Source organism: Aegilops tauschii, chromosome 1 (assembly GCF_002575655.3).
Source record: "Aegilops tauschii subsp. strangulata cultivar AL8/78 chromosome 1, Aet v6.0, whole genome shotgun sequence".
In the NCBI taxonomy this organism is placed as follows: Eukaryota; Viridiplantae; Streptophyta; class Magnoliopsida; order Poales; family Poaceae; genus Aegilops; species Aegilops tauschii.
Genome location: NC_053035.3, coordinates 494,059,564 through 494,078,308, shown reverse-complemented (window position 1 = coordinate 494,078,308; position 18,745 = coordinate 494,059,564). Strand labels below are relative to the sequence as shown.

At 49.6% G+C, this 18,745-nt stretch overlaps 1 protein-coding gene and 1 pseudogene across 2 annotated transcripts; one reads left to right on the top strand and one right to left on the bottom strand.

Annotated features, from left to right (window-relative positions):
* The first annotated feature begins 6,266 nt into the window (after positions 1-6,266).
* Positions 6,267-7,353, top strand: LOC109766230 (S-type anion channel SLAH2-like; annotated as a pseudogene).
* An 8,192-nt stretch (positions 7,354-15,545) lies between these two features.
* On the bottom strand, positions 15,546-18,500 carry LOC109766247 (uncharacterized). Of its 2 annotated transcripts, none has more exons than XR_012188230.1 (4): positions 17,941-18,500; positions 17,630-17,758; positions 16,213-16,406; positions 15,546-16,059 (listed from the first exon to the last, which is right to left on the bottom strand). XR_012188230.1 is itself a non-coding variant. In XM_040392247.3 (4 exons), exons 1-4 carry the CDS (start codon positions 18,031-18,033, stop codon positions 16,022-16,024), a joined length of 366 nt encoding a protein of 121 aa, XP_040248181.1. In that variant the 5' UTR covers positions 18,034-18,500; the 3' UTR covers positions 15,652-16,021. The 2 variants fall into 2 exon arrangements, 1 of the variants encoding a protein (XP_040248181.1); XM_040392247.3 differs by having other exon boundaries at positions 15,652-16,059; positions 16,301-16,406.
* Positions 18,501-18,745: the final 245 nt, after the last annotated feature.

Sequence of the window (18,745 nt, the reverse complement as noted above, 5' to 3'; positions counted from 1 at the left end):
ACCAACCGGTACCAATGGGTTTGCTATATAAGCCAACACTTGTGAAAATTTCGTCAGTTCTTCGATCCCTCCGACGATGCCGCCAGGCTGCCCGAGCTCGCCCGCGCCCTCGCCGTCGCCGCGCCCTCGCCATCGCCGCGCCCTCGCCGTCGCCGCGCCCTCGCCCGACGTCGTCGCCGCGCGCCGTCCCTGCCCCGACGCGCGCCGCCCCTGCCTCGCCGCGCGCCGCTCCTGTCCCGACGCCGTCTCCGCGCCACTCCCCGCGCCCCTGCTTGCCCCGACGCCGCCCGCCGCGCGCTCCTCCCTCTGTGAGCACCACGCCTCTGCCGGCCCCGCCGCCGTGCTATTTTTTTACATGTTTTTAGATTTTCATATATGTATGTATGTATTTTTTAGATATATGTATTTTTTTGATGTGTGTTCATATATGTATGTATGTATTCTTTACATGTTTTTTGTATGTATGTATGTATTTTTTCAATTGTAATGATGTTTTAAAAATACATATATGCAAAAGTTAGATTTTTAGAAAAAATTTATCTATATATGTTCTCTGATTTAGTACATGTTAGGGTAGTTTCATTTTTAGAATTTTTTTATATATTTAGGAGGAAGGAATAGAAGGAAGAAGAAAAAGTTTTATATATGCAAAAGTTAAATTTTTAGAAAAGTTTTATATATCTAGCAAGGAAAGGAAGAAGAAGAAAAAGAATGAGAGGAAAAAGGAAAATAAGAAGACAATGAACTGGCCAGACCGTTGCCGGACTTGGTTCTTCGGGGCTGGCGGAACCTTGGACCCTGTATCAGGGAAGTGCGTTTGGACGGACGAGCAAATGAGAATACCAGTCAAGAGGCTTCAGCACTATATCGATGCAGCGCACCAATGGACGTTCGTTCCAGACAGAGAGAACGACGAGCTCACAATGGCCCTCGGGAATCCTGAGCACCCTGGACGGACACGAGGCACGCCAGGCTCCGTTCCATGGAAGGCTGGTTTTCCGGACGCAGGCGGTTACAAATGCGAGGAGAGGAGGAAAAAAGTGGAGCAGACCCAAATTCAGAAGCTGCACGAAAGGGTTCAAGCGCTAGAGGAACGAGACGTAGCTCGCAGCAATCGACCTGCCGAAACTACCCCCGAAGCTACCCCGCCATCTCAGCGGAGAAGCAGCGTGGCTTCCACCGAGCTGCTTCAGCCGGAGCATGTCTTGATGGCTCCTGCTAGCTACCCCGTGGATGCTATCACGGAGTCTCAACATTGCTACCTTATGACGCAATGAGAGAACTTCAAAGTCAAGGCGGCTGTCGGCTCTGTTCGACCTCCTGAACCCGGCGCAACTTTTCACTGTTGTCCGATTCCAGAAGGATATGCTAGGGTGACGGTGGACGAAATAACGGAGTTATTTGAGGACCTCCAGCTTGACCACCCTACCAGTGAAGGGGAGACTCGGCTGGGTTCTGCTCTGAAGACTCCATGCCTATGGCGGAAGGAGCTCATCAACCTTCCGAACTGGACGCCTCCGGCGAGTAAGGGCACTCCGCCTCCTCCTCCGGCGAGTGATCAGGGCACTCAGCCTCCTTCTCCGGCGCGTGGCGGCACTCCGCCCCCTCCTCCGCCTCCTCCTCCGGCGAGTGATCAGGGCACTCAGCCTCCTTCTCCGGCGCGTGGCGGCACTCCGCCTCCTTCTCCGCCTGTGCCGGCGCGCCCGTGCAACCAGCCTCCTTCTTCTCCGCCTCGTCAGCAAGGGCGGAAGAGACCCGCCGCCGCTCCGGCTACTCCGGCGCGTCGTAGTCCTTCTCCTCCGCCTCGTAAGCAAGGAAAGAAGACAGCCGCAGCCGCTCCGTCTGCTCTGCCGGCGTCTAGCAGTACAGCTAGAGGCGGGAGGCAATACAGATTCGGTCCTTCTCTGAAGACTCCAGAGAAGTTACCATACGAGAGGACCGAGGAGGAAACCATGAAGATCGTGCGAGCCGAAGTGACGAACTTCTTTGAAGGGGTGAAAGCAAAGAAACATCCACCTCCGGAGGAGAAGGTAGATCCGGTGAAAGCGAAGCGCACTCTGGCTGCCCTGACAAAACCACCAAAGTCTCCACCGAAAGGCAACTATGAGCGCATTATTGCAAAGACATTTGTCGAAGCGGAGCGGTCGGGAAATACTGTCAGTGATCAAAGGTTAAAAGAACGACGAGCTGGGAAAAAAATTGCCCAGCTCGGCGAACAAGCGAACCAATCGTGCCCCCCGCTCAAGGTGTCTAGCGACATCGTCGCTAATGATCCGAGGATGTTGCCCGGTTATAGCAATCTTGGAGATTACCTACCCGACGATGTACATTATGTTTTCTTGGAGGTGGACAAACACAAATACCATTACGGGAAGCCTCTCGTCAAAGATGAAAGATCTCTAACAACGATGATGTGAATATTACATGATTGGTACATGAAAACCTGCAGAGAGTCTGGGGGGAGGGATACTTTGACGCTGAGAGTTAAAGAGGAGCATGACCTCGTTGGAATTGAACTGTTGAATGTTCCATTTGAGGAGTTCTTCCAGTTTTTCAATCAAAAGGCCCTCGATAAATCAACGGTCACTTGCTACTGTCTGTAAGTAGTACTACTTCTGTCATTAAGTCTCTCTATATAGGTCAGCTCTTTCATTGCATGTATTTATAATTATCCTCACTATATTATGCAGATTGAAGATCGCCGAATTGAAGAAAAGACAAATCGGTGATATTGGATTCATTAACACAAATCTCATAGATGCAACTGAGGTTAAATATCATGCCGAAAATACCGAGGCCAACTTGCTACGATCGTTGGTAATAAATGAAAACAAAGATATAATACTCTTTCCTTACAACTTCAAGTGAGTGTTACTGTCTTGTGCATATTCGGTTTCCCTTATTAGTCCAGGTTATAGTAATGTAATTGATGACTTATGCATGTGTGCGCAGCTTCCACTATATTCTCCTAGAGATTAAGCTTGAGCAGTGAGTAGTAACCGTCTTAGACTCGAGACGAAAAGATCCCCAGGACTATGCGGACATGACTCAAATGCTCGAGAAGTAAGTTAAATCGATCATTATCCACCATATCAGCAACTTTGTTCATTTCCTGATATCAAGTTCTTGTTTTCTTTGTCTGGCAGGGTTTGGAGAAAATTCACCAAAAAAGCTCCGGGACTGCCGAAGAAGCTGCAATCTAGACACCCGAAAGTAAGTATTATAGTAACATGTTCCGCGCATCTCCTAGTGATTCAAGCGCTAGTTTCATCAATACCATTTAGCATGCTTGCTTATCAGTTTGATTGACCTCTATTTCTTGTAAAGTGGTTGTGGCAGGAACAAGGGAATGATTTCTGTGGATACTACGTTCGCGAGTCCATCCGGCACAGGACCTGTGAGCGGGGCTACTCTGACGAACAATATGAAGTGCGTAAGCAATAATATTCACAATTTTATTTCATTACCATCATTTGTGTTGAGTTTCATTTATTCATATATATATGTATTGACCCCCTTCTTCAAATTAGATCTTTCGGATGCGGGATGAACTCCTAGCACCAGATCGTATGCGAGCAATTCAAGAGGAATTGGCGGCATTCTTCCTTGACCACGTGATCGCTGAAAACGGAGAATACTATGTGGACCCTGTGTTCATATATAATTAGGAGATTATATTGTAAGAGATTATTATTGTATATATGTAGCCGGTAGTGTCGGATAGATATACGAGAACTTGTTATTCGACCAATCTCTCGGAGAAGGAGAGGTGGTCGATATCACTTCTCTCTGTATGCATATGTTCATGACGATCTTCTGTTTCCTTCATTTGCTTACTAGCTAGCGTGTCTAGTCCTCTCTATACGTATATAGTATGTAGCGTCGACCAAGCATGGAGATAAGAGAGGACACTTCTCTCTATTAATTAGCTAGCTAACACAATATATGAAACACCTAAATTAACCCCTCCAAAACCCCCAACCCCCCCCCCCTTTCAAAAAAACAAAAACAAAAACCCCAGCCCCTGAAATGCTGACGGTGGATGCCTATTGGTCCCGGTTAGTGCCACCAACCGGGACCAAAGGCCCTCCTGCCTAGGCTCGCTGCACCGGCCACGTGGAGGCCCATCTGTCCCGGTTCGTGTAAGAACCGGGACTAAAGGGCTAGGGCATTAGTAACGACCCTTTAGTCCCGGTTCAAAAACCGGGACAAAAGACCCTTACCAACCGGGACAGATGACCCTTTTTCTACTAGTGATAGCTTTCAGTGACTCAGGGCCTTTCATTCGAACGGGAAACTCTGCATGGTAGAAGCTAAGGGCCTAGGCAGCACTACCCACATACTTGACCATGAGGCGAGGTCTCTCCTGGTGGGCAGGCATCTACTTGATGGTTTGTCATCTTATAGAGAAATACACCCTGGGCTTCTTGGAATCTTTCTAATGAAAGGGGTGTAACAAGGGGGTGGACAGGTAGGTCCATCAACCACCCTAGAATTCACCATAGCATATATAGTGTAGAGAACAAAAATATTTTGAAAAACTCAATGCATTTATATTTATATTTCCATTGTTGGACCAACCTGCCCTACTGGGCTCGTTACGCGACTGTTATGATGCCCATGCTCTACACAATTAAAACAAATAATCAGCAAACACTTCACCCGTTTTACATACATAATATACATGGCCTTGTCCCTATTAAAAAAAAGGGCATGCTAAAAGGAAGAAAAATATGTAGACATGCTAGGTTTGGCAGCAGGTCCTATCATGTACGTACGTGAAATGAACATAGAGTATATGGTTAGGTTTCTTGTGGTGGAACCAATCCACCAGGGTTCAACCCTAGACTTGACACCGGTGACCGCATTCGCCTTGATTTATTTTAGGCCTTCGGGCGACGTGCATTCAGTGAGAGAAGATGTCTATGTCGATTACGAAGACGTCTATGGTGACTTCGTCAATCTCAATATGATATGCCGGCTCAGTGTCTCAGAAGTATTCATAGGGATGGAGTGTGCGTGTGTTCGTTTATAGAGTTGAGTTCATGCACGTACATACAAGGATCGAACACGTAGGAGGTCTTTCAAAGTAGTCGCACCAGTTCCGACGTGCAAACTAGTGCAGTACATATATGCATGGATGCTTATGCACGTATTGGTCCCTGCATGCGCGCGCGGGGTTTATATGGATGCATATGCACGTACGTACTGGTCCATGCAGCATGCGCGCGGCATCTTTTCTGTACACCGGGTCTTATGGTTAGGACTTGTAGGTCGTGTTCATTCACACGTACATGAGACCAACTCCAATTCTGTTCCACACAGCTAAGAACGTACGCGCTGTGTCTGGCTTCACTCGTGTGAGTTATACTACGTAGGCAATGCACAGCGAGCATCTTAGCAGCCAGTCCTACATGTGGTAGTGCTGAGGCAGCATCCTTAATTTGTCTCGTGATGCTATGCTTTCTGGAACAATTGCTGCAGAAGAACTGGCTGCTGACAGTGGTCTATACCATGCATGTATACTAACTCGATCTATATAAGATGCGATGGGCTGAATGGCCTTGCACTACAGATTACCAGTGTTGATATCCAGCGCTGCATTTTCAGGAGGTTAGCTATATCGTTGGTCGGCGTGCTGCTATGATGTCCACGGACAGGGAGAGCATCTGCAGCATCCAGGTGACGGCGGGCAAGCTGGACGTTGAGCTGGCCGGGTGTACGCTGTCTCGGGGAGCGCTTCAGGTTCCCGATGAGACGCCGTGCTCCCTCCCGGCCTCCCCGTCGGGGCATCACCTCGCACGGATCGATGTTGACCGTACCTTAAAGCCATGCCTTCTGATCAGAGGCGGTGGCGAGGGGCCGGTGGTTCCGCGGCGGAGGGACGGCATCCGGGAGTGGGACTGGCAGTTCGACCACTTCAGGACCTTCTGTAGCCATCGCGAGTGGCAACTCTCTGGTCTCCACGGGTTGGTGCCGCACGAAAAGCCGGCGGCCGACATCGAGCGCGGAACCGTATCCAAGATCTTCAAGGCGGACACCAAGGAGGGTGACAATGTTTCCTCTGCCGACTGCTACTTCGATGTCCTTGAAGGCCCCGAGCTCGAGACTCTTCACGTATGTTAACATGCATTCCAAATATTTATTCCAGTAACTTGTAGAAAAATTAACGTAGCTCTAATTTTGATGTTTTTGTAATTCACTTTTCTTACCAACGCCATGGATGCTCGTCTCTAAGACTAACAATGGTGTGAATGTACATGTAGTCAACGGAGATTGCAATGTTGCGCGAAGATGAGCGGTGGCCGTTCCTTCTCCGGTTCCCGATCAGCATGTTTGGGATGTGCCTCGGCCTGAGCAGCCAGGCTATGTTGTGGAAGACACTCTCGTTGGAGGCATCGATGGCATTCCTCCATGTGCACCCCGCTGTCAACCACATTCTCTGGTGGCTCTCGGTCGCCCTCACCGTCATCACCTCCATCATCTACCTTCTCAAGGTTGTGTTCTACTTTGATGCTGTCTGCTGCGAGTTCCATCACCCGTTCCGCGTAAACTTCTTCTTCGCACCCTGCATCACCTGGCTCTTTCTTATCAAGTGCTTGCCTTGCCCAAATTGGGAGATCCACCAAGTTGTCTGGTATCTCCTTATGGCGCCCATCCTCTGCCTCGACCTCAAGATCTACGGCCAGTGGATGTCCAGTGGTGATCGCCGGCTCTCCAAAGTGGCCAACCCATTGAACCACCTCGCCGTCGTCGGCAACTTCATCAATGGGGAACTCGGCAGCAGGATGGGCCTCCAGGAGTTGCCCATCTTTTTTCTCGCAGTCGGGCTAGCACACTACATTGTGCTCTTCGTAACCCTCTACCAGCGGCTCCCCACTAACGCGCAGCTCCCTAAGGAACTCCATCCAGTCTTCTTCCTCTTTGTTGCCGCACCAAGCAATGCCTCAATAGCTTGGGCGACAATCTCCAACGAGTTCAACCATTGTGCGAAGCTCCTTTATTTTCTTTCAGTGTTCCTCTATGGATCCCTGGTGGTACGCTTAAATTTGTTCAGAGGGATCCGATTCTCATTGGCGTGGTGGGCCTACACATTCCCGATGACTAGCATTGCACTGGCCACTGTGCTATATGCATCAAAGGTGAATAATATGTTGACCCAAGCTCTAGTGGTCGGGCTGGCAGGGCTCGCCACCCTCGCTGTCATCGGCGTCCTGGCCAGCACCGTGTACCACGCCTTCGTTCTTGGGGACCTATTCCCCAAATGACTTGTCCATCGCCATCATAAGGCGGAAGCCAAGTTCAGCAAGGTCCTCACGTACATCTGCTCCTCCAGGCCCGGGCCCTGTCTAGAAATTTGAGGGGCAAATACTGTGAGATCCGAGAGAAGAGCTAAGTTGTTGTTGTTGTTGTTGTTGTTGTTGTTGTTGTTGTTGTTGTTCCAGTGCTTTATGGCACATCGGCAATTTCTCATACATAACCGCATGGAATGCTTAATCATTCAAAGTGGCATCCTGTTTACAACCACCTCTACCAAGGTTCTAGAGATAGTAGTTTCTTATTTGGTAACTATTCCTGCAAACGAAATTGACAGAAAACATTCATGTACCAACGGAATTGGACACATGTTAGCTACTGGAGGCCGGGGATCCGGTGGAATGTTTGGCAGGCTCTTCTTTGCCCTGAAAAATAGAAAATTGTTCAAGCTAATTCAGTAATTTTAAGACCCTTTCACTGGTACCTTAGCATTTTGATTGGTTTAATTTGTAGTGCCTACAATTAAGAAACTTGGAAAAATACTATAGCAGTCCTAAAATGCCAAATGCACTAGCATCGCTTTATGGTTCATTTGTTGTCGAGGATGCATCAGAAGCGAGTCAATTATATTATTTTTTTGTAATATGATGGCTAAACTTATTTTTGTTGTTTTCCTTGAGTTAATTAATGTGGATAACATGTTATTTTAATCCATTTTGCCCTCTGGGATTGCATTATTACTTACCGAGCTCCTTGCGGATGTGCGGAGCCATGTAGATGCTAAATTGAAATCGTATTTTGTAATATTAGTCTTGTTGATGGTCTTGAAATCCATCTGAATTAAATGTTTATTTTCATCTTCCCCAGCACATGACGTTTTGACCAGGTCACTTCTCAACTCAACCGGCTGATGCACCAGCTGGTTCGTTCATTGGCGTTGAGTTCCTTTTTTTTGCGAAATTTTGTACTACTAAATAGGAAAATTAACTACCACTGGATCAAGGGTATGGTGGAATGAGAGTCCGGCATGCAGGTGAGGCACGCGGCAGCCCGGGTGGTCTGGAATCTCTGGACGAGCAACGTGCGGCGGCGTGGACGGACGTAATCAAATTGAACCCTGCCTACCGCCGACGAGCAGTTGCGACGTTGTCCGACAGAAGCCGGCGCCGCCAGCACCCCGAGTAGCAGGGCCACGCAAAAGCACACACGCAGCGCCCCCACGAGCGACGGCGCCGACGGCCTCATCGGGTCACCGGCCGGTGGAGTGTCGGCTGTGCTAGATAACTTAAAGCTTCTGATGGCCGTTTTGTGCCTGCCTTCTCTGCTCGATGGTTTCATGGCGGTTGGCCGCTGGACAGAGATTTATAGCTAGCTGTCCGTGCCCAGTGCATTTCCTTCCGGCTACTTGCATGCGTCAGCGCGGCACGGGTACGTACGTACCAGCTCAAATATAGTGCTATTTTCTCTCTCCAGGAGCTAGCCGCGAATTACTGCTACAGCATGTACGTACATACATGGCCACCTCTGTTCACTCTAAGGTTAGACCTCAACTTCTATTTCTGAAAATTACTACTCACTCCGTTTCTAAATATAAGTATTTTTAGACATTTTAAATGAACTACAACATATGGATGTATGTCGACGTATTTTAGAGTGTACATTCATTCACCCGACTCCTCCCGAGTCGCCACTGCGCAGTGACCGGGGGAATCCTAGCGCCGCCGCGTCCTTGTCCATCCCCCGATCTCTCCTCCTCGCCGCCGCCGGGCAAAGCCCGGTCGGCGTCGGCTGCGGCGGGACCTCTTCTCCCACGGCTCGCTGGATCTGGCGCGGGCGGATCGTGGCGGCGGTTGGCGGCGCGCTGGAGGCGGGGCGCGCCGGCGCGGGCTTGGGGGCGACGACAGTTTCCCCTGGTGTGCGTGGGAGTCCGCTCAGGGCGCGCGGCGGCGGCCCTCGGCAAGCGGTGGCGGGCGCTGGGCTCTCGGCGGCGCTCCGGCGTGTGCAGGCGGCGGTGGTCCCTGTGCGCGGTCGGCGGCTCCGTCTCTGACCCGGACGGCGCGGGGGATGGCGGCGGCCCGGCGTGGCCGGCGATTTGGATGCGGTGGTGCCAGCGGATCGCTGATCTGCCGGTGCTCCAGGGTTCTGCATGGTGGTGCTGGTGGTGACGGTGGCCCGTGCACGAGAGTTGAATCCTTTCGAACTGATCTAGGTGAAAACTTGCCTTCGGCGTCTGCTAAGGCCGGCGGTGGCGGCGCTATCTGCGTCGTTCCCTTCTTGAAGGCATCACCGTGGAGAAGTTCAAGGCCACTCTCTGCTACCTCTGGGGGAAACCCTAGATCGGATGATCGGATGACGGCGGCGCTCTGGTGTCATTCCTTCCTTGGGGGCGTCATTCTTGGAGGTACACACGTGATTGAGGGACCAGAGGACGGATTCTTTGGTAGAGCGGTGCTTTATCCTACACACTGATGGCGACGGATCTTGACGGCGTGGCGCAGTGCAGATTCGGAGTTCGCTGTGGGAGGATGGACTCGCGCAGGAGGACAAAGCTGTCGGGCGTCGTGGTGGCGTCGATGGCAGAGAGACCTGACACGGTACATGCAACAGTACAACTCTGAAGATGGATTGGTGGCAGGTGGCTGCGACGGCCTCATACCCGGCAGGCATCCTGGTTGAGGAGTGCGCCGGACTGGTAGGTGCCCCATACCCGGCAGGCGTCCTGGTTAGGACCTCAGGTCTTAGATGTTTAGGTTTGGCTGCGATGTCTGTTTGGTATTAGGCTCAGACCATCTGCGCCCCTTCATCAATTGGATAGGTGTAGCAACAGTTGTTGTTTAGACGGTGGCTTTAGTCTTGCTGTTGTATGGCTTTGTAAGGTCTTGTAAGAATAATTAATAAAGTGGACGTATGCATCGCCCAGATGCAGAGGCCGGGGGTCATCCTCCTTTTAAAAAAAAATGTTGTTGCTTGTTGAAATCTCTAGAAAGATACTATATATTTTGGAAAGGAGGGAGTACTACGATATAAGAGTACTATTTTTTATTGTGTCAACGTGAATCTCCAGAGTAACAGGAACCGGATATGTGTGCACATGAATACATGATGGAGAGCTATTGAATGGAGTGACTTTTCGGTGGGCAATTGTGCTGTTGCTGCAATGTCGACGCAGCAAGAAGAGAGGAGTGACACCAAGAGGGAAGGAAGGAAGGGAAGAGAATGATGACACCTCGTCTTATTGCAGGGTCGGAAGAAAAAAGAGATGCGTTGCGGGACAGCGGGAGGAACAAATATTGTTGTACCGGAAGTGTGATCTCAAATTCATGTTTGTCATGATATTGTTAGAATCGCAAGTGCCTGCACATTTATAAAATAGTATGACACTCCCCCCTAGCAACGCATAGGTATTTAGCTAGTGCTTTTTTAATACTATAAAGAATCCACAGTGTATATATTATATACTCCCTCCGTCCGGAAATGCTTGTCCTACATATGAATAAAATGGATGTATCTATAACTAAAATAAGTCTAGATACAATAATTTGTAGGACAAGTATTTCCGGACCGAGGGGGTATTTATTAAGAAAAGTAGTCTATGTGTGAAAGTATGCAAACATTATCATTAATTGCTCCACAATCCAAATGCAGCAACGCATTTCTTTATAATAAATCCAAATGCAGCAACGTGCGGACGGCTCAAAAAGTCCGTATCATTTGACGCCGCACCTGACGCCGCCGGTGACCGCAGGCGTGTCTCTGTTGGCCTTGGCCGGGTCTGGGAAATTCAGCCAGCAATTGTACTGGTAGTAGTAGACGGCCCTGGTCGGCCAGAACTTGTACGTGAGCGTCGTCCTCATCATGACGTCGACGGTGAAGCTCCCTCGCGCTTGCTCCCTGGAGAACTCCTCCTCGACGGTGGCGCTGATGTTGCTCGCATGGCCGCGCAGCACTGGGTAGACGGCCCGGTGCCGGCGAGGCTTCTGTGTGAAGCTGCTCGGGAGCGTGGCATCGTCAGAGGGGCCGAGCTTGGTGCCATTGTAGTACAAGCCCGCGGTCAGATGGTCAAAGCGGACGCTGTAGATCCGGTGGTCGTTGAAGAAGGTGACATTGAGGGCAAGGTCGTAGCTGAGCGTGTCTCTGGCAGCGTCGAGGTCGAAGGCGGCGAGGATGGCGGCATCGACCTTGGGGCAGAACTTGTAGGGGCGGAAGATGATGAGCCAGAGGAGATACAAGCTGAGCAAGGAGGCGACGAAGTTGGTGATCGTCGTGCAGAAGCACACGGCCACCTTGACCCGCCACGAGGTTGCACGGTTGTCGGCATTGGCGCGCTCCTCCAACGCGGACGCCAACGCTCCTGCGCACAGCTCCCCCGCGGATACACGAGGCAAACATAACTCGTATTCTCCCCTTTCTTCTCCATGAACCAGACAGGTAAGGAAGCACATCGATCCTTAATTTGCCTCTAAAAGCGATGGTGATCTCGATCAGGTTTTTGGGTATATATATATATATATATATATATATATATATATAGATGTAGATGATGATCTCGATCAGGTTTCCCAGCGTGCGTACGCTGTCGCGCCACGATCTTAAGTTTAGTACCCGCTTCGATGCTTAACAGGGACTCATGGAACAAAACAGATCGGTGTTATCACCATCCGACAGGAAAAGAATTTAATAAAGCCGTAAGGAACATTTTAATACACGTATGGTTTTCTTACACGGACAATAAAGTCATGCAATTCCAGTTTTTACCACCTACTCTAATATTTTTTACACTATTTACCACAGCTTTTCAGACTGATTAATCCATTTGGTCAAAGTTTTGCCAGATTTTACTTCTTTAAAGTATTTCAGAGCATTCTGAGCGATGGGACCCAGTTGTCAGGACACATGGGTTGATACGACGGTGGTTTTTGTCTTGTTTCCTTTTCATTTTCAGGCCAGATTCGGCGGATAACTGAGCTACACCTGCACGGTCCTGGTATCTAAGAGGTTTCAGTAGATGCTAGATTTTCTATTAAATGTAGTATAAAACAATATAAGGAAAAAATATTTTATCGATCATATGAATCAAACTACTGACATAGGAATTTTGGATTTCAGTCCTCCAATTTTTTATGAAAATTATTTGAATCAAAGAGACCCTATCAAGTATCAAGTATTTGGCGTGGTTTATTTTTTGGGGGACAAGAGCTTTATATTATGAGTAAATTCCACTTTGGGCCCTCCAAATGTCAAAAAATAGCGAAAACACCCATTTCAATAGTTTGACCTCTTTGTACCCTATTTAGCGGTGTCTTCCACTTCCTGCCGCATTTGGCAATTTCTCTCGAAATAGGATTTCGTCCCGCTATATTAATATAGCAACGACCCGATATAACAGTTTGAGCAACGCTGGGCAAACAACACATTGACGCCCAAAAGAAAATACAAGAGAAATATAAGAGAAATAATGCCAACAGCGCCTGATCGATGAAAGCAACAGAATTCCGCAACCACTACGCCCGCTGAAGACTTGCACCACGCTCCAATGCCATCGAATTGTCGCGTACCAAGCAACACCTTCAAGAAGGACAAGAAGGACTACGACGATGACGACGCGGCTGCCCGAACGAATCCTAGGATTTCTCCCGGTACACGGAGGGGAGTGGGGTAGAGGTCCACACGACGCCCTTCAAGAAGGATGGTGGCGCCCACAGGCGTCACCGCATCGGTGCTGGCAAGACCCGACAGATATTTCTCCCGACCCTCACACCCACAGCCCATGATCAACTGATGGCTCCGCCACACCCGCAGCCCACCAACATGCGCTAGCACAATCACGCGGACACCATCGTCGTCTCACCACGGCAAAACGTTGGGACGCCGGCCGGACCAAAACAAGACATCCGTAGACAGGGACCGGCAGTACCGCATCCATGTGGGAGGGAACAACCTCCACCGGCTCAGGCGGTAGCAGACCGAACGCAGCAGCCGGAGCACACCAGGCCAATTGCCCGGCCAGGCCCAGATCGGGCCCGTGAAGCTCTTGCCGCCACGCTGCAACAAACACGACACAGTAGCCGCCGCCCCCATCGCGAGGTGCTCGCTGGACCAGCCGGAGACGACCCGACCCAGCCCTCACTGCCCAGCCCTGACCTAGATAGGGCCCGAAAGGGCCCAGATCTGGGCTTGCAGGGCGCCGCCGGCCACTACCCGCCCGAAGCCGCCACCGCTGCCAAGGGGTTGCGTCACCACCTCGTCGCCATCCATGCCGCGCCGGAACGCCATCAGCCGAGCCGCACTGCCGCCAGGCTTGCCCGCCCAAGCCGGACGCCCGCGTCGGGGAAGGGAAGGGGGGCCGGCCACGCAACGGCGCCGCGAGGGCAACGCCTGGCTCCGTCCGCCGGCGGCAGCGGCGAGAGGGAGGGGCGGGACGAGGCTCGGAGAGGTGGGCGAGAGGGGGCCGTCTTGGTCGCCTCGCTCAGGGAGGCGACTCGGGGTATACGAGTGGGAGGGAGGAGACTCGGGGGTACGAGCTGCTCCTGTCACCTTCCCCGCCCATTTGGCAATTTATAATGAATTTGACTGATTGGATCCAGTTGTCAAGTTGATATGATTCTGATTTCTTCGACGATTTGTACCTTAGGTCCCTGGTCTGAACGCATCATAACATATAGAGTACTAATAATATATTTGAATGCATCATAACATATAGGTCCCCGGGTTGAGCTTGCTCACGAACGAAGGCAGGAGGAGTCGGCTGGACCTAGGGGGACAACGGTAGTAACTCAGGTAGGGGTCAGGAGAATCAAACCTTAGCGTAACATCCAGGGATTGGGAGCCCGTGGCATTGTTGGGGTGGTCGGAGGTCGACGCAGCGTTGGCCGCATGTTCATCGGACGGCGAAGATGATGGTTATTTGACCGGCTGGCTGAGGCGGGGTGAGCAACCCGAGCGCGCGTGGGCGCCGAGGGCGGGGAGGGTTGGGGCCACGGAGGATCCGTTCCACCGGCCGGAGATCGAGCTGGTGGCGGCGCGGATGTGGGTGAAGGCAGGACGAATTCTAATCGACCTGTCTTTTGTTGCTTTGTTCATTCGTTTGGGGGAGATAGAAGAAATCGAGCGGAACTGGTATGAGGGCAATTTTGCTGTAGTATGTGGAATGGTGGGAGGGTAAAACGATAAAAGGTCTATTTGGAGCCGACAGCCGCTCGGAATAGCACCAAAATGGCAGCTTTCGATTTTTTTTTAAAAAAAGGCAGCTTTCGGTTTGTAGTGCAATGTCTTGGAGCCCTCTGATACATCTTCAATGTATCTATAATTTATGAAGTATTCATGCCATGTTTATAATAATTTTATATGGTTTTGGTATGATTTGATTAGAACTAACCCGGATTGACGATGTTTTTAGCTGAACTATCGTGGTGTCATTTTTTTATGCAGAAATAAAAGTTCTCAGAATGGGCTGAAAATTTGCGGTGATTTTTTATGGACCAAAAGAGACCCTCGAAACACCGGAGCTGGGCCAGGAAGTGGACGAGGGAGCCACAAGCCCGAGGGCGTGCCCCCCGAGCTTGTTGGCCCCTCGGGCACCCCCTTGACATGAAACCAATGCCAAAAATTCCTATAAATATCAAAACCACCGAAAATAACCCTAGATGAGAAGTTCCGCCGCTGCAAGCCTTTGTAGCCACGAAAACCCAATCGGGACCCTATTCCGGCACATTGCAGTGGGAGGGAATCATCATCGAAGGTCATCTTCATCATCCCGGCGGCCACCATGGTGAGGAGTTAGTAGTTCACCCTCGGGTCTGAGGGTATGTACCAGTAGCTATGTGTTTGATCTCTTTCTCTCGTGTTCTTCATTTGGCACGATCTTGATGTATCGCGAGCTTTGTTAATATATTTGGATCAGTGTATTGCATCGGTATATAACTTAAAACCAAATTATTTTTTTACATATATTTGAACCTTTTTCTATATGTACATTGAATTGGGGGAAGAGTAGCAATAGTTATATATACTTTCTGGATAGTAATACATGAACTTCTTGGTAAATTAAAGAATGTACTCTGGACGGTAATACATGCCCTCTCGAGTTTGTACTGATGTGAATCCTTTTGAACTTGCTTTGGACGGTAATACATGTCCACTCGAGTTTGTACTGATGAAGTCCTTTCGAACTTGTGTGGTTTATTTTTCGAACTTGCCTGGCAGTAATGCAAGAACTTTCCCTGTACAAGATTTTTTGTCTATAGTTATTTATCAACCAAAACAGACAGTAGGGTCGAGAGAGCATTACAGGAAGTAAACAGAATTAATTTTTGTCTAGTTTTGGGTTGCACCCGAGGCAAATGAATCATACCAAATACTGATAGAAAACCATACATTTTCCTCACGAAACCAAACTTCTAAACTTTCCTACAATAATTCTTTGAATTTGCACACACAGCTTAATTGAACTTTTCAACATTGGATCCCCTAATTATACATGCCAGTCAGTTTATACGAACTAGTTCTGCTTGTACTGATGTCTGCATTCCACTTGGACGGCTGCCAGTCACCATGGTGGACGAGCTCGTGGCCAAGTGCGGCCAAGGAGACCACCGGGGGGACTGTAGGTGCTTGTGCTTATTCTCAGCAGTGAATTCACACAAGGTGGAGGTGATTAGGGGAAGCATGGTTCACGGGTGACCTTCATCTTGCCGCCGGATACGGGCTGCTCGCGCTCATGGACGCCGTCGATCGGACACGAGGCAGCACCACTCATGGACGGAGATCAATAGAGCCTGACATGCACTACAACCCAATCCAATCCTGTCATATAACAAGGAACAAATAATAATTTATATTTTGTTAATTTCTGAAGGCATCTGTACAACAAATTAGAACTTGAGAGAGGTATTTTTCATACAAACTGTGTCCATGCTATAGGTTTGAATAAATTGAGAGAGAGAGAGTATTATGTACTAAATTCGTGTGGAAAGCAGAGCAGCTGCGCGTCTAGGATGGGCTGCCCCGGAGCAAAGCTCGCTCTCCCGCTGTTGGATGACTTAACTTGGACGGCACCCAGTGCTCGACCTGGACGGCGCCCAGCGCTCGACTTGGACGGAGGAGTTGCTGCGCTCGGGAGGTTCCTCGTGTGTATGGTTCATCTTGTTGGGCTGCCAAAATAGACACAAAAAATCACGTCGGAGCAAATCATCATAAACCTTTTTACAAAACTGCTTGCCAAATCCCGGTTTAGTGAATTTACTATATAATCTACTGCCGAACTGTTTATTTAACACAAATAGAACTTTTTTGTAATACACACTGATATAGCATACAACAAATTCATAACATCACTTCTCCTAATTGCACTATGATCAATCCATTCAAGAGAGTTTGAACTTGCTAGCATTATCTCCTAACTGCAGCCATCCCATTAACTTTTAGAAAACAATTCTCAATATGGAGCAAATAACAACAGGAAGGAGGCCCCCACCATGCACATACAACATCAACATGCCAGTTTACTGCCCTTGTGAGCCTCCAAAGCAAATGTGTTACATCTAGGTGATATCTCTGTACTTATAAAGTTTTTGAAGGTGAACTATAGCAAATGTTTATAGTCCACATAAAAGTTTAAATACGTGTACTGCTCCATAGCAAATGTTTTATAGTCGACATGTGCATAAAAGTTAGCTTTTATTTAACAACAAAGAAACATCACAAAAGTTATTTCAGTTCTTCTAGGCATATCAACAAACATCTTGCGAGCAACAGGAATAGAATAAGTTCTCCCATGCAAACTGAAGAAGTTCTCCAAGCATAAGAATAAACAACTAGACTCCCGTCCTGGACCCTTATAGATGAAATACGCAGATGCATGTTTTTACTGGAATGAAGTTATCCACATTTTTGCATACTTGGCACACCGGAGAACCTGCACTGCTCGATTTGTCGAGAGAGGACTGAGGGCAGCACATTCCTGTGGCTCTTTTTTGGAGTAGTCGCTCTAAAGCACAGGTAAACAAATGCACCGTAAAATGGCAACATTACACATACTCAAGAACTAACAGATTATTGGAAAACGCTGCCACAATTCTATTTCATGCAAATTTTGTGTCTACTTATTTGGATATCTGCAGCAACCATGTCATACACTAACCAAAGATCTTCGAAATGAGACCAATCAAAGCACACAGACAACCCGCAATCATCAACTAAAGTTGTGTTCTTCAGTTACTCTGACCAAGTTCGGTTTTCTTCAGAAAATGGATGAAAAATAGCATCGACTTTGCCATATATATTTTTAGCATGTATGGGGACGGATAGGTGATGAGAAGATGGACCTTCTCATGGTGGAGAAAAGCTACCATCGGGGGGTGGTAGGAAGACGTACTTGTGGAGGCTGTGGATGGTGCAGCGTGGTCTCCGGCGAGTCGCCCCAGGCGGCTCTCACTGTCTCAAACTGGAAAAAGACCAAAGGCGATGGAGTAGGACGGACGCCGGCTACCGGATCATTGAAGGTCTGATTCAAGAGCAACATCAGTTCAATTCAAAATAAATTGGCAGTTTACGAAATTTGTGCTAAGCAAGCATACACATCAGCACATGGAATGCCTTGGTGAAATGCACTCACTCAGTCCCCAAAATAAAAAAAGAAAACTACAGAGGCGGAAGAAAACGAGAGGAAAATTTTTGAGTTCTGACCATTGCTTTTGTTGAACGCCCCCTCGTTGAACGGCATTGATTGGCAGTGGTGAACGGGCTGGGGTAGCGGCTGTGAACGACGTGGGGCGGCATCGCAGTGCGAGGGGGGCTGGGGAAGCTCAGCAAGGTGGAAGGCCGGCTAGAGCAGCGTGGCACGGTGGGACGCCGGTGGAGTATCGCGGCGGCGAGGTAGGGCCTGACAGCGCAGCCGAGGAAGGTAGGCGGCGCGGTGGAGGTGCCCTGGTAGTGCGGCGGCCTTGGCCTGGTGGCACGGCGGAGGCGGCCTGGCGGCGCGGCGGCCGGGGCCTGGGGTCGCAGCTGAGGTAGCAACGCGGCGCGGCGGCGGGGGCCTGGGGGTGCGGCGGCGGGAGCCTGGGGGCGCGGCGACCGGGGCCTGGGGCGCGGCGGCGGGGGCCTGGGGGTGCGGTGGCGGGGGCCTGGGGGCGCGGCGGAGGTGGCCTAGAGACGCGGCGGCGCGGGGTGCAGCGAGGGATTGGGGATCGGGGAGGTCGGGGACGACTGCGGTCGGGCCGGGGTGTTTTTTTACTTGGGCTGCTTCTGGGGTTCGGGATCGGGCCAGCGTAACAGAATAATATTCTATCAGAATAGTCCAGTCTGACATATATATGAGACAAATGTTTCCTACAAACAGTGATAGTTATCACCACTTGTGTTTTGTATGTTGTATGTAGTATCTATCAAAACCGAGAGTATGTGCGTGTGTATGTAGTATATAACAATGATTAGGTAGTATATATACTAATTTTTAGGTAGTATGTACCATGTTTTGAGTATGCTTTTTTAA